This window comes from Passer domesticus, chromosome 3 (assembly GCF_036417665.1).
Source record: "Passer domesticus isolate bPasDom1 chromosome 3, bPasDom1.hap1, whole genome shotgun sequence".
NCBI lineage: Eukaryota > Metazoa > Chordata > Aves > Passeriformes > Passeridae > Passer > Passer domesticus.
The window spans coordinates 15,994,497-16,014,742 of NC_087476.1; the positions used below are offsets into that span (position 1 = coordinate 15,994,497).

At 35.1% G+C, this 20,246-nt stretch overlaps 1 protein-coding gene across 5 annotated transcripts in view; it reads right to left on the reverse strand.

Moving 5' to 3' along the window:
• Window positions 1–20,246, reverse strand: part of ASAP2 (ArfGAP with SH3 domain, ankyrin repeat and PH domain 2) — an 84,984-nt gene that overhangs the window by 16,278 nt on the left and 48,460 nt on the right. For all 5 annotated transcript variants that reach the window (XM_064411974.1, XM_064411975.1, XM_064411973.1 and 2 more), the window contains 12 exons: window positions 15,864–15,967; window positions 15,685–15,754; window positions 10,948–11,035; window positions 9,104–9,152; window positions 8,830–8,996; window positions 7,353–7,486; window positions 6,530–6,624; window positions 4,641–4,830; window positions 4,132–4,217; window positions 3,881–3,996; window positions 3,373–3,440; window positions 2,434–2,547 (listed from right to left, as the gene is read on the reverse strand). In XM_064411974.1, the coding sequence (XP_064268044.1) occupies window positions 2,434–2,547; window positions 3,373–3,440; window positions 3,881–3,996; window positions 4,132–4,217; window positions 4,641–4,830; window positions 6,530–6,624; window positions 7,353–7,486; window positions 8,830–8,996; window positions 9,104–9,152; window positions 10,948–11,035; window positions 15,685–15,754; window positions 15,864–15,967 (1,281 nt within the window). The remainder of the gene's footprint in view (window positions 1–2,433; window positions 2,548–3,372; window positions 3,441–3,880; window positions 3,997–4,131; window positions 4,218–4,640; window positions 4,831–6,529; window positions 6,625–7,352; window positions 7,487–8,829; window positions 8,997–9,103; window positions 9,153–10,947; window positions 11,036–15,684; window positions 15,755–15,863; window positions 15,968–20,246) is intronic.

The following is a 20,246-nucleotide window of genomic DNA, read 5'->3' on the forward strand; positions in this document are numbered from 1 at the left end:
TTGTTTCAGCCCACACGTTCTTCTGCCTTCTAAACCAGCAGAAATTCTTTTTTGTGTTTATGATTCAGCTTTTCACTGGCTTACCAAACTGAAGCAGTTCAGTACAGGGACAAATGTGTGACAGAGTGGAGGCAAAACCTGAGGCAGCCATGGTGTACAACAACAGCAGAAACCAGTTGAATTATCTTAACATTCTTTTAGGTTAGACTCCCTCTTATATGAAATATTCTGAAATATTCATATATGAAATATATAAAAAACTTAAACTTCAGACATGACCTTTTCTGACATAGATTACAAAATGTATTCAATTACCTTACCAGCAAGACACATCCAATAGCTTGGCATTTTAAAACACAATTCTGATGTGATCCTAAGCAACAGCAGCACTTACCCGTGCGAACAATGTAGTCACAGACACTGTGACTCTGTGATTAATAGTCTTAAATCTCCTTTCAAAAGTCCCTGCAGTATAAACCTACTAATAGTGGGCAGTGAAATAGGAGCTTCATCATTTTAGCCACACTGTTGAGTAGCAGAAACCTTCCTATATGAGATGGGGCTCAGCGACTAGTCAAAAAAACCCCACTCAACTGCAGAAGGCAACTGGCAACAATGAAGAAAGTGAAGGACAAGAACAGATCAAAAAACAAATTTAGATCATGCCAGAAAGGGATTTGTATTTGTAAATAACCAAAATCTTTTACAGCTGGAAAACATGAGACCTCTAAAGGTTTCAATCTGTTTTATCTAAATTATCATCATTACTATTGTTATTATCTGAAGGGTGATAAAATATATAGGAATACATAAATATGGGGATAGAGTATGCTCATGCAGAAGAACTGGATCTAGCAGCTCACAGATTTCAGATTCTTCCACAGATACCAAAATTTTAAGGAAAAATCTCAAGAAGAGTCTCAGAAGGTAGAAATTGTGCTTTGAACAGAATGGCCTGTGACACCTTCTATTGCAAATTAGTTCAAGTCAAGCACCAGAGGTAACAGCTATCTTGGACTAGAGAGGACATGGGGAGAGAGCCCCATGCACACACAGTAGTGTAAAAATTGTAATTTTGCGATAGAGGAATTCCTGATGTCAAAATTGGTCTCCAAAACATTTAAGCCAATTTAATGGTCTGATGAACAAACAATTTTAAAGAGATTCTATGAAAGTAATGGAAATGAACCTCTGACTGTCAGGTTTTAATCTTTCTGAAAACAAAGAAAACCCTAATACATAAGACTTGGTTTTATGTTATTAATTTAGTGTTAGCAATTCATGCCCTAGTTGAGATGGGGGATTTTGCAAGAGAAGTATTACAATGTTAAAGCTTGTAGAAAGAAAAAGTAAAATTTCATTATTCAGAGGAGAAAGGGGTTTGGTTAGCTACTTTCAAAAAACATTGTGCTAACATCTGAAGACTAACATAAAGCCTATTATTCCTTGTACAAGTATTCCTTGTACTTTATAAGGAAATCAGAAAAGGCATAAGCAAAAATAACACCACACACACACAAAGAACAAAAACCTGTTCAATACTTATATGGAATACTTCAAATTATGAAAGTTTCAGGATGTTATTAGTATTTAGGAGCCTATACATAATTTCAAATTACTTGTCCCCTACAAAGTCATGCCATTTTTAGGTGTCAAAACACAGTAGATTTTTACCTGTCTGTGCGTTTAGGTGCATAAATACTTTTTCAAGTTGGGCCCTAAACTTCCCTAAACTGGGAAATTAAATTTTGAAAATGCAATGAAGTTTCTGTGCTATTGAAATGTTTTGTAATATGACCATCATTTAAACCACCTGGGCAACTGGCTCCAGGTGATCCTGGTGTAGCAGGGAGGTTAGACTTCCAACCCCAACCATTCTGTGATTCTGAACATAAAAGTACCACAACTCCACTAGACATTTCAGGTATGAAAAATATGAAAATGAAAAAAATATTTTAGATGTGAAGATTCAGAATTAAGACCCTACCCTGCTGTTAATGGATGCACAGGTTCACCTGAAGACAAAACAATGCATAAACTCTTCTAAAGTTAAGAGTTATTGACTGGAGATATTTCACAAACATGAAAAGATAGTCTGAGGTGCCTTCCATTGAAAAGGCAATTTTCCCAGCTCATGTTAGATCTGCTTCACAATCAGCAGATCTAAATATTCCTGATATTTTGAAGCCAACTATTGATTTGATTGAAAAGAATATATAAGACATGGCTAATTATAATTTGGCACCACATGATCATGTTTTAAGAGGAAAAAGAAGACCAACTATAATTCCAGAAAAAAAATCTAAGCTACTGCATTTTACTATAGAAATTTATTTCAGTGTCTTCATACCTATAGTGAAAAGCAGTTATTGAAATAGCTATGAACATCACACTTACACATACATGTGTACAGAAAATAATATTGATACAAACCTGTAGCTTTTCATCCACATCATCATCACTTTCATCCAGATCTTCATGAAGTAACCGCCATTCATATTCTACATGAACATGAGAATTAAATCTTCCAGACAGTGCTTGAGTAAGCTAAGGAAAAAAAAATATGGTTGTTGACATTTACATTATGGGCAGTACTTATTTTAAAACAACATATTTAACAGCAAACAAAGTCCACAAATAGGAAAAATCTTGATTTCAGCAATCTGGAAAGTTACTGCACCGAAGTAAATTTAAATTAAGCTGTGTTACCAAATACAACACAAATAAACCAAAAGTAACTAGACATTTCATTAACTATTGTAGATCCATTCTCCATTTTTTGATAAGAAGCATCACATTGTATTTGCTTTGATTTAGAAGTTGCAATTCAAAGAAATTAACTGCAATGGCAGTTTCCTTGAATCCAAATGACTTATTAAGAAGCCTTGATCCCCCGAATATGATGGGGCATCCACAACTTCTCTGAGCAACAAGAGAATGGCCCTCATCCACGGCCTTCACTCACAAAAAGTACTTTAGTATTTAGATTTCAAGGAGATGTCAGACACTTAGATTCATAGAATCATTTAGGTTGGGAAAGACCTTTAAAATCATGAAGTCCAACCATGAATCCAGAACCACCACACCCACCAGTAAACCACAGTCCTAAGTGCCACATCTACACCATTTCTGAATACCTGGTTGAGATGACTCAACCACTTCCTTACATCTGAAGAAAAATATTGTTTTGTCCTTAAAAACATATAACTTTATGTAAGCTATGACTAGTTTTGAGCATATAAGACTATTTTTGAGGATATAACTATTTCTACTACACCACTATTGCATCTGGAATATATTTACTGAAAATTCAGCAGTAAACTGTTAAATGATCAGACATGAAATGCACACAGAGAATGACATGATACTCACCAACTCTTCACAGTGAGTATGTTTTAAACGTTTAGCTATATCAAGTGGTGTCTCTCCTGCTTCATTTGCTATATTACAGCAAAAAAAGAAACGTATGATGAGAGATGTCACTATTAACATGTCCATTACTATAGTAAAGTACTAGAGCAACACTCTCAAAAACCCATCTCTTTCTTTTATAGGTAGGTCCAACTCACATCAACACAACACTCTGAACACAACAAGCAGTAGCAATTCAACATGCCATATATGCATATGAATGACAGCCATGAAATGGCAGTATATAACTTCACAACAAAACAGCAATTAAAAATCTAAACGTTTAAAAACTAAGTGTAATATATGTCAATTTAAAACTTGAAATAAACAGTGAATACTGATTCTCTAATAATGAAGATTTACAGAATTGTGATAAACAATGGAGGAGAAAATGCACTTATTCCAACTTCAATGTTTCTTATCTGAAGCAATGACAAATAGGAAATTGAAGTACACATTACCCTTTTACCTATTTCAATAGAAGCCTTCCCTCTCAGCAGCAGTTTGAGGCACTCAACGTTGTCTGTTAGACAGCAATAATGCAGGGCTGTGCTACCTTTACAGGTTTGCTTATCTAGATTGCCACTTTTGGAGTACAAGAAAGAAGAAAAGTAATTAAACAAAAGTATTACATTTGCAAATGCTTTAGTATTTGTATTTATTTAGTATTTATATTACTTTACATAAAAGCAACGTCAGTGTTTAGCTTTCCATAGTTACCTGTTCTGCACTAAAAAGTCAACTATATGAAGGGATGTTCGATCAACTGATCTAACAGCAAGGTGCAGTGCTGTTTCATCTTGCTCCTAAGAATAGAATGAAAAAAGATATTTGTTTCTCCTTCTGAAGAAGAAATTTTAATAAAACATTAATTAAATCAAATAAAACATGTAATCTCAAAATATTCAAACGTGCTACTATTAAAACATCTGTGAAGACTTACTGTAAATAAATAAAGTGACTTAAAGTAAATAAATAAATAAATGTGTTGGAAACGAATGGATTATTGAATTATTTAATGTTTAATGTTTTAATAAATTTAAAATAAGATAGTACTTGGAAACAATTTTAGATTAAACTATTTTGCATCTCATTTTTTATTGTTAAATTACATCATTAAAATGACATGCATTCAGAACAGTGTTTCAGATATTATTTCAAATAATTTTTAATGAATGAATGCATATTGCACTTACAACAATTTGTCTAATAAAATTTACAACACTTACATGGCCATTGGCCAGTGGAATTTTTTCTGTGAGATCCACACCATCAGCATACACTTGGACTAATCCAAGAATGTCCCTTGATTTCACTGCTTCACAAAGAGCATGCAATTTAGCTGCATTGTCTGCATGCTTCTTCCTTGCATATTTTCTCTCAATATACTTGGCAGTAATGTAATCTTTTCTTGCATTCCTGAAATTGAATATGATTTACTTCTATAACTTTCAGCTGAAGATACACATTAGCATTTCCATAAATACATGCAAGTCATTTGAAATCATTCATTATGATAATTTTTCTTTTTAAATATGCATGTAACTATGCAGTCTCATATTTCAAGTATGAAATGTAGTTACAGAAAATGAATCAAATATCCAATATGAAGATGGACCATGAATTTCTTCCTCCAAACTCTGTGATGATATTGAGATCAAGGCTATCCAGCTCTACATACAGATACATCAAATCTTTATAATGTTGGTTTATGTTGCCTTGCAGTTTTATGTCACCTTGCAGATTTATGTCTACCTGACTTGGTACTCCTACACATGCTGGAAAGGGATGGAAGGCATGGGATACAAAAAAAAGATAATTTAAAAAAAAAATATCTGTCTTATACGTCTGCACAGACTATCCAGGCCTTGAATTTGAATTCCCTCTCAGCAGCAGTGAGTATGTTTTTTAAACTCTCCACCATAACTGTAACAGGGAGGATGTGTTGGACCTTTTAGCGGCATTTCTAAAGCCGCTAAGTTTTCATTCTACAGATGAAAACTTGTCCACCTGACGCAGCACGAGCTGTCACTTCTGCTGTAGGTGCCCACTAACACATCTACTCCTCTTCCCACCACTGCAAGGCAGGAGCTTGCTTGCCTCCCAAAGGCATAACACCTTACCAGCTCTTGAGATGAAGACAGCATTGCACAGATGACAATTAACAATGTCATACCTCATTATCTAGATACTATGTAATGGGCAAGAAGTAATAAAACCCCAATAAATAATAATAAATTGAATCAATGGATAACTCTGTTCATAAAGCATTTGATAGTATTCAGGTTCTTATTTCAATAAAATAGCCCAAAATTTGATAAGCAGAGGTATCAAACTAAATTGTCTTTTTAAATACAAATTTTTAGAAGTGTTCTTACTATATTGGTTCAGCATACGGTAAAATTATTAGAAGTTTAAATTATTAATATTAATACTCTGCATAATTATTGATAGTAGTAGTCAAATATTATCTAAAATGCCTTGTTTAACACTGGTTTTGTCAGAATGCTAAAAATACACGTAATGTAAAATCAGCTTCATCCAGAGCCAATTCTTCTGGTTTTTTTCTGCATTGTTTACTAGCTCTTTCATGATGAGCAGTACCAGCCAAGTAGGCAGCTGTCCTTGCTGTATCTCTGCCATCACTGTTCAGTGCTTTCGAGGAATTCAGTTAAATGTTCTGCCTTCATTCCACATGGACTTTGGTCCTAGGTACAGTTTCTAAATGCTGTACTGTATCTTTCAAGTAAATGTGCACTTTATTACAATTTCTATTTTGTTTTCAAATAGCACCAAATTAATTGCTTTGGTTTTAATCCCTATCCTTGTATGACTTTAAGGTTCCCAACAAGTCACAGTTAATTTGTTTCTTTCCCACAAACCATGATTCAAAGAGTTGGTAAGACATTCCTTACTATTAGAGTAAGTTCAGTCAGATAAAACTCAATAAAACAGACATGCAAAGCATCAGAAGAAAGGTTTACTCCTCAGCCCTCAGACCATAAATCAGATATTACACATCTTCCATGGCCTGCTAGTGCAAACCATAATGGCACAGCCCCTTAGCAATATTAAATGAAATGCCTGCCTTTCTCAGTAGTAGTGGCTCTTTACTTACATATCACTGCTTGGATTAGGTTTGACCATCTCATCAACTGGAAGACAGAATTCCATAATCTCATTAAATCCAGCATTCCCAATATTCTTTGCAAGCTGTTAAAAAACAAAATCCCACAGCTCAATTAATAAACATGTTCAGTTATTAGCCACAGAGATAACAAGGAGAGATCAAGGGAAAATGAGAGTTGGGACCTCTTATTTCTGATTCCTTGGTCTGCTGCTATGTCAGCAATAACAAACAGATTAGGGTTTTTTTTTGGATGTGAATTTTCAACTGGGATTTAGTGCATGAACAAATAACTGCAGAATAATTAATCAAGACACCAGTTCACACAGTGAAAGCAAATGCTTTGTGCTGGGTAAGAACACATGTACGAACTGTCATGGAGCAGCTGATAACTGGTAACTTCTTTGCGTAGAAAAACTGAATATATTTTCTTCCTTTGGAGATTAAAGTTGTCTTCTAAAATAATACTAAAGAATTAATGGGTTAAGTATTTGTGAAGTCCTCCAATTTTTAATCTGAAGTACATTTATATGTCAAACAGCTGCATTCTTTTAAAAAGCAACTCAGAATAAAAAGATTTGAAAACACAAAAAATATTCAGCCTCTATTAATTTGAGTTCTAAGATAAGAAAAAGTTTATAGTAGGACGCTATGTTCCAGAAGATTCCAATAAAGTTCAAAAATTAAGTTTTCTTAAATTGTGTTTATCCAGAGACAACTTCAGGATCAGAACACCTTGCTAAAGTGACAAAAAATATACTTATGTTAGTATTTTACAATACTGTTTTTAAGTTAATAAAAACAATTTGATTACCAGAAGTTCAGATGTTCCCAGCACATCTAATGTAAGTGACTGCATTCTGGAATAGTGAACACCAAGTTCTCTATGGATTCCTGAGCATTCAATGCAAGTTAAAATTCCCAAATTTGTTGAAAGCCAGGTAGGATCTGAAACAGAAGGTACCCACAGAATTAAAATTTATTCAGGCAATTATTTCACCTAGAAAATGTAAAATACACAAATTAAATTCTGTAAAATAAAATTCTTGTACATTAATTATAATTTATTTTCTTAATTTATGTCTTTACATTTCCTCTACCTGGGAATAAAAACGGGATCTTTTTTAATGCTGAAAGAAGTGGAGAATTTTTATTTTATATTTGTGAAAGACACTGCTATCCAAGGGAGCCCGTTAACCAATCCAGTTTGTCATTCTTCAAACAACTTGCAGGAACTGCATTTTCCCACCACCAGTATAATGGTGTCACACTCTCAACTGGGAATACAGGTGCAGTTTAAACTGAAATAACAACGTTTACAGGGTTGGGGTTCTTTTGTACTTCAAATATAGACTTTCAACTAAGTGAAGCAGAAGTGATTGAGAAGGGCAGACACTACAAGATTCTCACTCAACTGCTCCGAAGACACAAAGGCTCATCCCTCTCCTTTCATAGCCCTCGTGGTCTTTTCTCCTGGTATTTTGCATTTACTACATCATTCCCGCCTCTTCCAGCCAAATAATTCACTTCTGAAGATTTAGACAGCTTAGCAATTAATTTGTTTGATAAAGGTTTGTTAGTTGCCATTTACACTCTCTTTTTTTAAAGACAGCAGGCTTGACTCTTCCCATAGCCTTATACAATACTTATTGCTGGAAGTTACTATTGATTTGTAAAGTGCATACAGCATCCCAGCAGATGTTTGCAGCTACACTTTTACATCAAAAAACTAAAAGTCCTGCAGTGCCCCTGCAACATAAAAGAACACAAGAAACAGCAGGATTTAAAAAATAATTTGAAGAGGGTTAAAGCAGAAATTCATTGATGAAGAAAACCACCACTGCAAACCAGTCAGCAGGAGAATTCCTCTCAAAATGAGTACAGCCTTAGACATACTCCCTGTCTCACTTAAGCAAACATGACGAGAAAAGAAAAAAGAAAAAAGATGTATTAAGAAAATGTTCAAGTAACTTATGGCTTCTCAGTTTTACCTAAATCTTACATTATTAACCCATATTTTATGTACGTTCATTTGATTTATGTAAGCAAAAGCTACAATTAGCAAAATACATGGGAGAAAAACAAGCTTCTTAGTAACTTTTCTCCCCTCTGATAATAAGCATATAGCAAATCAATATTACTAAAGTAGTTCCATTAAATTGTTAGCATATTCTACTATGTGTATAATTTTTGTGAAATAATGAGTAAAAGTGAAAGTATATAACATTAGCTTAAAGATTCTCATAAGACAAAGAATTTTTACCAATTAGAAATATGCTTAATTGAGTCACCTTGTGCTCCACAGTCACAACAAACATCATTTCCAGTCATCCTCTGGACTTCAGATATAATTTCTTTTGTCAGTTCCTGGACAATATTATTTTCTCCTGTGTTATCATCTCCTTTGAATGCATTATTTAAAGCTTCCTCTTTGCTGTTTTGTAGCACAGATGTCCATCTAAAATGGCAGCAATATTTTGCTATTAAGTGTTATGGCACTTCTGAAGTTCAAAGTAAGTCTCAGTAGACCACCAGTGTCAACAATAAAATTAGAAAGTAACTCACATTTGACATTCCTGTTCATCCTCTGCTTGAAAGTGGTATGTTCTGTCATCTGCACAATAAATAATTCACATGCTGATTAAAAAAAGTTATTGAAAAACTCATCTTGCAGAAATCTCTCAATGAAATCTAAAATTAATCAATTCCTGAGGACTCTATTCTCATCACTAGAGTGTGTTGAGAGACAAAAAGTCCATTTAAGAAGTTTCACCTTACTACCTATAGTTCCTGTATGATTACATCTGTGTTTACATAGGGTGGCTTGCTGCATTTTAAAAAGAAGCTGCTTTCCTCAGTGCTGTGTTTTTATCACACAAGCAGCAGGAGAGCAAAGGAAATGTTCCATGTTCTGAATATAACCTCCACCATCACAAGTATAAAGTTCTTCTGGGAGGGAGAGGAGTAAAATATACAGTCCATATTTGAGTTTATCTGTGTATGTAAGAAAGACTTAAAGAGCTCAAATGAGCTCTTAAAACCCAATAATCACAAACGTCAAAAAAAAATCTGCCAGACACAAAGTCTAAACTACAACCAGCATGAGCCCCAATCTGTTTCAATTAAACCAAGCTCACAATTTTTAAATTAACTACTACTTTTCTTATTCTAAGCATTATTATTATAGCATACTATTAAAGAAAAAACACAGTAAGTCTATGAAGAATAAGATATGATACAGTTTAATGACTGAGCTGGAGTGAGAATAGTTGATGAGAACAATGGAGGTAAAGCTAAAGGCAAATATATTCTACGTTGAAAATTTCTAAAGTTTGAAAAATATTCAGGCTAAAAAGTATTAAAAGATAGCTTCAAGCATGGAAAATATTAAGACAGTGAAGATATATGAAAGAACAGAAAGGAAAGTGCCACATTAAGAGATTTTTATCTTGCCATGATACAGCAATTTCCATTTTGTAAAGAACAAGGAATTTTTTTTAACTCTACAGTAAAGCAAAGTGAAAAAGTAATCTGGAGAAGGCTAAGAGGCCAATTATGCCTTTTCAAGTGTGTGGTGACATTGCAATAAGCTGATACTGGGGAAAACATGACACGGTCATCAACAAAGAAACAAAGTGCAAAAGCAAACAGGGAAGCCCAGTTACTTGAGCAGAAATGAATTAGCTCTATGTTTCACACAAACATTTGAGTCTATTCACATAAGCAGCACAGCTTACATTTATAAGTGCAGAAGAACTTTATGCTTCAATAAAGGAAAAAATGAGGAATACATTTGTATTCTTCTCCCCAGCTAATTTGTGATACATATTTCAGTAAAATATCTTAGTTAGAAAACAAAGGAAACATTCTACTACACAATTTCATATCACCCCATTCTGATCCAAAAATTATTCTGTTTTGGTGTGTTTAACATGCAGATTTTTTATCTCACCTTTCTATTATGAGATAAGAAAACCAAAAAATGGTTTCTGTATTTTCTTCACAGTTGCATAGCAACCACCAGACTTAAATTTAAAAAAGTTTAACAAGCACCTTTTGATCTTGTGCAAAGGTTTTAACTTTTCACGATGATGAGCTAAGACATTTTTAGTATGAAGAGTGATGTCATAGCAAAAAATAGTTACTGTGCTGTAAGACAGCAAAAAAATTAAATAGAAAAAAGAAGTGAAGACAGCTTTTAAATACAAGTGGTTTTCCAAAGAAACAAGCACAGTTAGTTGCATTATGTTAAAATAACTGAAAGGTCAAATTGTCATAGGAAGGGCATTTTATAATGGGAAGCATTCTACAGTGGCAAAAATGTTCTAGTGGATTACTGACTCATCTACAGAAATAATGCAAAATTCTGCTATGAGCTGCAAGTAAAAAGACCTGAACAACAAACCTACGTGATATGAGGTCAAAACACTTTTTCTCCTCTGGGTTTGTTTTCACTTGGCAGGTTAACAGATTGAGCTTTGCTGGAGGTCGGTTAGCCTATTTGAAGATAAAACACACACATTTTAGTACACCCCCACTGACTGAAAGCTGCAGGTTGAAAGCACACGATCATGTCTCACTGGTCAAAAAGACCTGACAAATGGCTGTTAAATTTTTAAGGTCCCCAGGTTTTCATTCATGTTTTCTTCCACATAACGGTTCATAAGCTACTTTTATTTGATAATTTTGTTTACTGGTAACTGAATTTTGAAAGGAAGAAGGGTGTCTCTTTAATTACCACTAACCAGGAACACTTACCTGAAGGAACTGGGTACAAAAAAGAGACAAGCTCATCCTTATATTTAATCCTCTAACACTCAGACATTTAGTTTTAAAAAATTACTTGTTTAGTTTTTAACAATTAATTATTTTGACTTCTGCTAATGCCTTTAAGGGGTCCCCAAATAACCAGTTAAGAATAAATGCTGACTTTTTAAATCAGTAAAGGGAACTAAGTGAAGGAAAATAAGTTTTCACAGAGAAGTCTTGCAGCAAACATATATAAAAGTAAACTGAGCTAGCTGATTACTAAAAAATCAAGTGAAATAATGTATATTTTATAATGACATATATTTTCTAGTCAAGTTCCTCTGAGCTACTTCAGTTCCTTTTTGAACAGAAAGTGAGTGTTCTACTAAGAGTAAGATTCACAAGGAACCTGGATTTTTGAAGACTCAAAAAGGCTACAAAGACTTTTCAAACTCTTCTTTCCCTTAGCCTACCTGTGCTACAGACCTGGGGTAGGACCTAGAAAGACTTGTTTGCAACCTTGACTTGAGGAATGGCTTTCACTTCCTACAACTGATAACTAGTTTCACTATTCTTTTAGAATAATTAAATCAGAAAGCAGATTTAACCAGTCAACCTTTTCTCTAGACAATAATATCTAAAACATAATTAAACCATCATTAAACCATTAGGAAACACCTATTATATGGATAGAAATATTCACAAACTTGTTACCACATTTATTGTTGCATTCTAACAATATTTATAGAAGTTGCTAAAATAAGATTTAAATATCTAAACAAATCTCTTACCAAATGAAGCTGTACTATCACATAATGTTATTAATTTGCAATGAAGCATAAGAAATGTAGATATTCTCAAAATATCATCTAAATTTATTGATGAAAACATTTAATTCAAAAAAACAAGGGACAACAAGTCAAAATATTACAGATTCCCTTGAAACATTCTGATAAAACAATATAGCTGGCCAAAAAAGAACAGTATCATTATATCTGCAGAATCAGTTTTAAAAAAAATCAAAACCATGGACAAACATAAGAAAGGAAACAATCATGTATTTTTTTTCCTGTTAGGGAAAAAAAAAAAGCATGGTGTCCTTGAAAAATAGTAGGCTCATGCTTTGCCCAGCATAAGCAGCAGACAAAACAAAGTCAAGCAAGCTTTGAAACAATAAATGTGCAGGTCGCTTGCTGGGCAATGTAAAACAAATTATACCCAAGAGAGGTTTTGGAGGCAGCAAGATGACATTTTATTGACAATTGCATTGTATTCTCTGCCTAATAAATAGCTTTTCAAATTCCAGCCTTCCTTTTAGTAGTAAAAGTGCATACAGTTTTAATTATTCAGTTATAAATTATATATAAATATATTGAAATATTTCTAAATTATTAATTATATAGATACTGGGCAACTCATATATACCTTTCTCACAGGCTCTATCAGAATGTAAAAATGCAATTCATGTTTAAGAGAAAATCCCCTCGCCCCAAGACTTTGGATCTGAAGTGCATTTGGGACCTAATTAGTTTTCTCTAACTTATGAAATATGAAGCTGTAAATGAATGCAGTAAAATGCTTTAGAGGGGTCTGAAGGAGCAATGCCCACAGGACTTGTCCCTCGGGACAGGAGAATGCAGCAGAAGAACTCAGCATCACAATCTGGCAACCCAAAGAAATGGCTGCAACAATAATAACATATCCTGGGCAAATATGCTGATCTTGGAATCCATACATATTCTTGAGCTGTTATCTGAAAAACTCCTAACCTGAAGTCAGCATTAACAAGGGTATTAAAAACCCTCTGCATGTGGCTGATAGCATCTCATTCATGCTTCCACCCTGCAGATGACAAACAGTTTTTCCCCAGCAGCCTCCCCGGCCTGTGCCCACTGCTTGTGGAAAACACACTTTCACCACATGGCAGGCACTGCCTGGGGAGAAGTTGAAGCTTCAAGACAAAAAACTGTTCTAGCCACAAACAGAAGTGTAGGCATCAAAAAGTTAGGCCTCCGAGACAATACAGGAGACATAGAGCTGATTTTACACAAGGCATGAGCAAATATGTCCACTAACAGACTGAGTGGCTGTTTTCATCATGCATTTCTCCTGGATATCAGTGATCAACTTCAAAATAAAAAGATGAAATCTGATTGTTTTGCCTTCAGATTGTCCTTTTAATCATCATGGTAAGGTTGTCAGCAGTAAAGAAAGACCAACAAAAAAAGTTTTGATAAGGAGCCTCTCATATGCTTTCTTTTGCAAACAACCAGCAAAACTTCTTTAAACACAAATCCAGCTTTGAGGAGTCTGATATTTCTGAAATCTTTTTGCCTTGCGACTTCTTGATCTGCAAAGGACTTAGGAATTCCTAATTACATGTTTCAATCTTCTTCTATCATTGTTTTTTCATCCACGTACATGAAATGTACGAATGCTGATTTCTTTGAAGCTTTTAGCTGTCTAAAACTACAACTTCTGCACATATGCCAATGCAGGCAGGCACATAGAGGGTAACAGCTGGGTGACTGACAGAGAACCAAACATATTCTCTCCATGCATCAGGAGAGCACTTGACAGGCCAGTTTATGCACCTGCAATTGTTTGAAGATAGCTGTTCTAGGGACTGACAAAGTAGTCCCTCATAAGGAGAGGCTACATAACCAAAGAAGCCAAATCCATCAAGAACACTTAGACCTTAAAGGAGAAGTATTTACAAATTTGTATTTGATACAAATACAGAAAGCAAAACTGACAACTGAATCTCTGATATTCTGATGGGATGACAGAACAATATATCATATTTCAGAGACAGATATCAACCCTGAGAAGCTTGGAAATTCTCAGAAGACATTCAAAGCAGCCTAGAAAAATTTTAACAAAAATGACTTCTACCAGTTTTAGTGTCTGTGAAACAACAATTAATTTTTTACATAAAGCTGTCATCAATATATAAGGGGGAAGTGAGCAAATAAGTGAAAATAACTTTTAGGAATATATTTTGAAACAAAAAGGGATTTTTCTAATGTTGTAATATAAAAACATTACAGACCAAACCTGTGAAATGCACCTATCTAAATTCACATGTGAATATTTCCCTTAGCAACTGATTTCCAGCTATGGCTGCACTGATTCCAGTGGGAATGTACTGCTTCTAAAAACGTTAGACCATCTGGTAGACAGCTTAAAAAGAGAGGGAAACAGTATCTTGATAGACTCAGTAACTGTACTTGCAAGTGAAAGTTTTCAAATTCTGCTCCACAAGTGGATTTTGTAGCCTCTGCCAGCTCTGAGCTCCCCCAGTGACATTCCTACTGGTACCAGTACAGCATGTCAAACATCAGGCACAATCACAGCACATGGAGACACCAGCATCTCTGCCAAAGACACACTCCTACACACCCAAATGAGAAGAGGCATAAACAAATGGACAATTCCAAAGCCATAGTAAGGACTTTGCTTTGCAGGCCTGACTTTAAACTCCTCCTTAACTCCTGATTATCAATTCTGAAGGCAGCAGCTTGTGCTTAGATGCACAAATGAGAGATTGATTCATTTTTGCTGCCAGGGTCAACTTGTAGTCATAGCAACAGGCATAACAGGATGAAGAACAGAACAGTTCATAACAGGAACAAGAAACAAGACTGTTTATTAGACCAAGAATGGGAAATACTGACACCGAGTTATTTTTTGCCTCAAGAAACTTTTTTAAAATTTTTGAGAAAACAGTATCAAAAATGTTATAGGAAAGCACAACTGAGTTGAAGGCAAAGTGCAAAAAGTCCAAACCATGAAAGCATAAAGTTTTAAAATTTTAACAAATGGTTAGTAGCTATAGTTAATGTGTTCAAATATTGGTAGCAGTAATAAACAGGAATTTGTAATTCTCTATTTCTTGTCATTCTGGTAGAAGTTGTTTTCAGACTTGATTTTCCCCAACAGCTACTCCAAAGACCCTAAGGAGCTAACACACTACCATACAGCAGCAAATCTGGGGGAGAAAAGCAATTCAGCATAAACTCTGTTTATCTTGCAAATATAAAAAGTTGTTTAACTCATATCTAAAAAATGGCTCCATGCCCAACCATACCTTAAAAAAAAAAAAGTTTGAATTTGTATTTTTAGATAGCCTGGTAAAATATGAACATTTACAAGAACTGAGTCACTAAATAAGCCTTTTTTTCCCATTAACAGTCATGAACATTAAAATAGCTGTATTTTTAGATATTGTGTGTGTCTTGATATATTTCTAAAAGGCTGCCTTAAAAAATATATCTCTCATATTCAAAACACTGTATCAGGAATCTAGCTAATTCCAAACCATAAATATAGACCAGCATAGCTTGCCTTTCTGTATTAGCAACCATGTACATAAAATACTGTAAACAAATACTTACTGTACCATGGGAAATTGTAAGAAAACCATTTTTAACTGAGCACTTCCTTTTCTGCCACACTTTTCTGATTCTAGTTAAAGGAAAAAAAAAAAAGGTGACAGTTTTAAATACATTTTGTATTATATTTCTTAAGCTCTTAGGACCTAATATTTCTCCCAGCAAACTGCAGCAGTACTTACCCATCACTTTTCTTGTACAGACTGCCACTCCGCTCAGTGCCATGCTCCTTGTTTCCCTGAGGCTGATGTAAACTGTAAGCTGTACTCTGACGAATCTGAGAATCCTGAAATAATCAACAGCAATTTGTGATGCACTCCACACTTTCAACCAAACTACTTCCCCATTAATGAGTTTCAGAGCTTTTCCTTCCTGCTTTAACCCAACAGGCCAAATGAAGCAAAATTTTGCTCCTCCATGAGAGTGAAGAAGATCCATTTATTTTTTCAGAGGGCACAAAAAACATTTAAGAAGTATCCATTATCAGCACTTGCCAAAATCTTATTACTTGCTTTTATTTATATTTACTCTTGGCCTTAATATATAGGGGTTTTAACCCAAAACTTAACTGAGCAGTGGCCTTTCCAACTCATGTAAACACAGCAAGGTACAAACACTAAAGACTGTTATTACCTGCAATTGCTAGTGCACTCTTCCACTGAAAAGATAATTACATACATCAATTTGAAGAAGTGATTTTCTTTGTGGAAACTGAGTCAAGTTATTGTCTGAAAAGCAGAAGAATCCTCCTGGAAACATAGTTCAGGAGTCATACAGGAAAACTGAAAATTTATTTCCAAAAAATAATAATTTAAAGCAAAATATCTGGAAGAAAGTAAAATTCTGAGACACAAAGAGACAAGGACCCTTCTCACTGCTCTCAGAACTACCCAGAGGCAGGACCCATTGCTATAAGAGTCCAACTTCTTAAAAAATAAGAACCTGAAAATGAGCAATCTGATGTGTCACACCATATTAACAGCAGTAACATGACAAAACGGACTTTTAAATGCACACAGTATCAGTGACTATTACTTAATTTTTTATTTTTTTTCTACTGTCTTTGCTCTATGGACATAATTACTCTTGTGCTATATATGGCATCTAATACAAGTAGAGTAAGGAAAAAAACCACAAAGGAGCTCACTAATATGACTGTGAGCTATTCTAAACATGATGGTAGAGACAGAGCTCCCACCTACGCCTCTGTTCAGAGTACTTAGGACTCCACACCTCCAAGCTTCAGGACTTCAGGCTCATCCTGAATACACTACAGGAGCTCAGTGGTCCTGAGAGCCATGAGCTGTGCACTGCACAGGCTGCAGCACTCCTTGGTGCTCCTTTTCAACAGAAGCAACCTGTGACCTCTCCCTGCCTTTCAGCAGTGAGCCAGGAAGCCATACCAGGTACCTACAACATCATCTGAGCCTTTTAAAGGCCCTAAAGAACTGCCACTTAGCTGTCTGTGCCTGACAAAGCATCTCTTTAGATTTAAGCCAGTCTGTTTACCATTCCTTTCTAGTCTGTTTACATAGAATTATTTGGTTTTGCACTCTGCACAACATAAAGCCACAACAACATTTTAAAACTATTCCTGTCACTCATTAAAAACCGCTGCACACATACATTTACTGACTTTTGAAGAAAATCTGATTTGACACTGCCTATTGTGCCCTACCAATGCCTTGATCTCTGCCTTCTATTAGCCAGTAAAGGAACTCCATTCACAGGATTAGAGGCCTGACAGGAAATTAATTTCAGTTCTCCCCATCCTCAATTATGTAAAGATTACTGATGACCTCCAACACCTGCTCATAGTACCATTCCCATTAGTCTGTGCTGCTACGTTTTGTGCATTATTTTCTGCCTCATTTCAGCTACCTCCCTTCATCTGTTTATGCTCAGCTGCTGTGTTTGGCCAAACTGGCAAACCAATAATACAAGCTTCCTGCCTCATTTCAGCAGGAGAGGAAGCTGCAGCAGCTGACGTGTATTTCCACACATTCATGACTGTGAACAGTATCTAAAAAATTTAATACTATTTCGTCAAAAAATCTTAAGGACAAACATATTGTCCATTTTAAATTCTCAGTTCAGGCCATGTCCAGATCAATACTGTCCAATGTGATTGCCAAATGATGGCTTTCCACAGCTGTCTGACATGAAGTTCATGATTTTCATCCAGCTCCTAAGACACGGTAACCACCCCACAAATCACCACCACAATTAACATCCTTCCTTTCAGCATGCCTTTTCCATAAGCAGGCACTCCAAGGATCTTCCCTTATTTCTGGCTTGCATACTACACAAACCAGAGATAGAAATCACAGATAACAGGGACAGACCCAACAGCCTCACTCGAGGAGCAGAAACAATGTACATTACCTATGGGAGGACATGGATCACTGCAGGCTAGAGGACACACACCTAGTGCAGAGTATTGTCATTTTAAGTATATCTTGAACATAACAAAACCAGAACAGGCTGAAGTACACAAGCCTAAGGAACTGAACTTTGACCACTTTATCAACTTGGAAATGTAAATAGGTGTATAAAAAGAAGTGAGTCATTTAAAATTTGCAGCATGTTCTTAGTGAATCACTTCACTGACTATAGAAAGGTTTGAAATTCTTTCTCCCAAAGTCTATGAAGATATACTGGCTTTTAAGTCAAGCTGAACAGCAGAACTAAAACTGAAAGAAATGTGAAAACAGTATTCTCTAAAGATGGTCTGTGACTACTGATAAGAGATATTCTGAGTTCCTATTAGTCAGCTCCACCACATGAACATAACACAACTTTTCATACAAGGTGCTTCAACCTATACACAACAAATTTTGGCTAGCCATTCAACAGCTCCCATGGAGCAGCATTTTTAGACTGTTTAGACATTCCTGTGTGTTAAGCTGCCAAAAAAACCTCTTACAGCTCTCCCAGAGCCTGAGCATCTCTGACATTTGCAGGATCATTGCCAGGAGGATGTTCCAGAGATCCATCCCTTATCTATCCCATCCCTATCCCTATTACAGCCCCACAAAGTCTCCAAAAGATATATCTATCCCCTGCAGGCAGCTTCTCCTACAGCAAAACTACCATAATTTTTGTCAAGAAACACAACATTTATCCTATTTTGCAGTGGTCTAAATAGATTATAGGTTCTAACAAAGAAGCAGAAATGAATCTAAACACTACAGTCACAGGAGGTGACCTTACTCAAGGTCATGGGAACAAGAACAGTTAAGGCAATACAACTCTAAGGTTGACTCTGAAACTTGCAGAACTTCTACATTTGAAAAATAAAAGTTTAAAAATTAAAAATTATGAAGGTGTACACAAAATTACATTTAAAAATAAAGTTTCAATACAAACCAGGTTTAAGGAAGTTGTGTGCAGGAAGAAACTATGCATATAGGCATGACAAAAAGAGGGTTCACTAAGAGAGCTTGTGTGTGTTAAATTTTTTAAACATAACAGGAAGAATGTTTGTCAACATTCTTTCATTTCATATATGAAGTCCATTTTAATTAAAAATACATACAGCTTCAAAATCTTGCAAGAACATCAAATCAAGTAACTGGATTTAATTTCCAAAAGAAAGTACAAAGGAAATCACCAATTTGTCTTACAACAATTTTCTTTCTCAAGAAGAGTGATAAATTTTTTGCTAATATTTTTCTTTTTGGTAATAAAATACACCAAAGAGAAGAAAGAATCAGTCTTTTCATGCCAACAGACAAAAGCTTAGAGGAAAAATCCAGTTTCTTGAAATCTGAATGGAAATCATGCCACTATTTTCATTAAAACATAGTAACACTTACTCTCCTAGACTTCGGTCACAAAATGTAAATGCATTTCAGGAAGGAAAAAGAAATCAGTTATAGTAAAGAAAATTACAGTGCAACAAGAATAACATTAGTTGGTTGTACAGTAAATTATATAAGAACTCTTTGGCATCCCACTGGAACTCTTTGGAATCCCACTGATTAATTGATGTTTTCAAAAAGCTTTAAAAATAATTACAATAATTCTCATGCTCTGCAGGTAAGCATCTATATCTGAATTTGAAGAATTAATAAATAACAGCATAAAGCACTTTTATACTTGCATTTTTAAATGTCACAAACTCAGTAGAAATAACAAATGTATGTGTATTATTAATTTTTGAGTATGTGAAAAAATGTGTACTTGTCACATCTTCCATATATATTTAATATCAGTATCACTGATAGACATTCCCAGCAACCATGAAAGCCACAGACCCAACTAAAAGAGGACACCTGCTAACACACCCTAAAAAGCAAAGGCTCCTTCTTGGGAGTGGACAGTCAATGGCTAACCCAAAGCAGTCACCACTTCCACGAGGTTCCCTAGTGTCTCATTCTACCAAGCTCAAATTTGGAAGTTTTTGGCAAATCAGAGAGTCCTGAATGCCAGGCAGAATCTAAGGAAGTGCCTGCTGCTCTTGTGGGACTCTGTACACAATGGTCATTATCACAAACTTCCCAAGGTAACAAAGTGAGGAGTGTTCGAGACTGTTCCAAATGCCTGTATGCAAGTCACAGAAT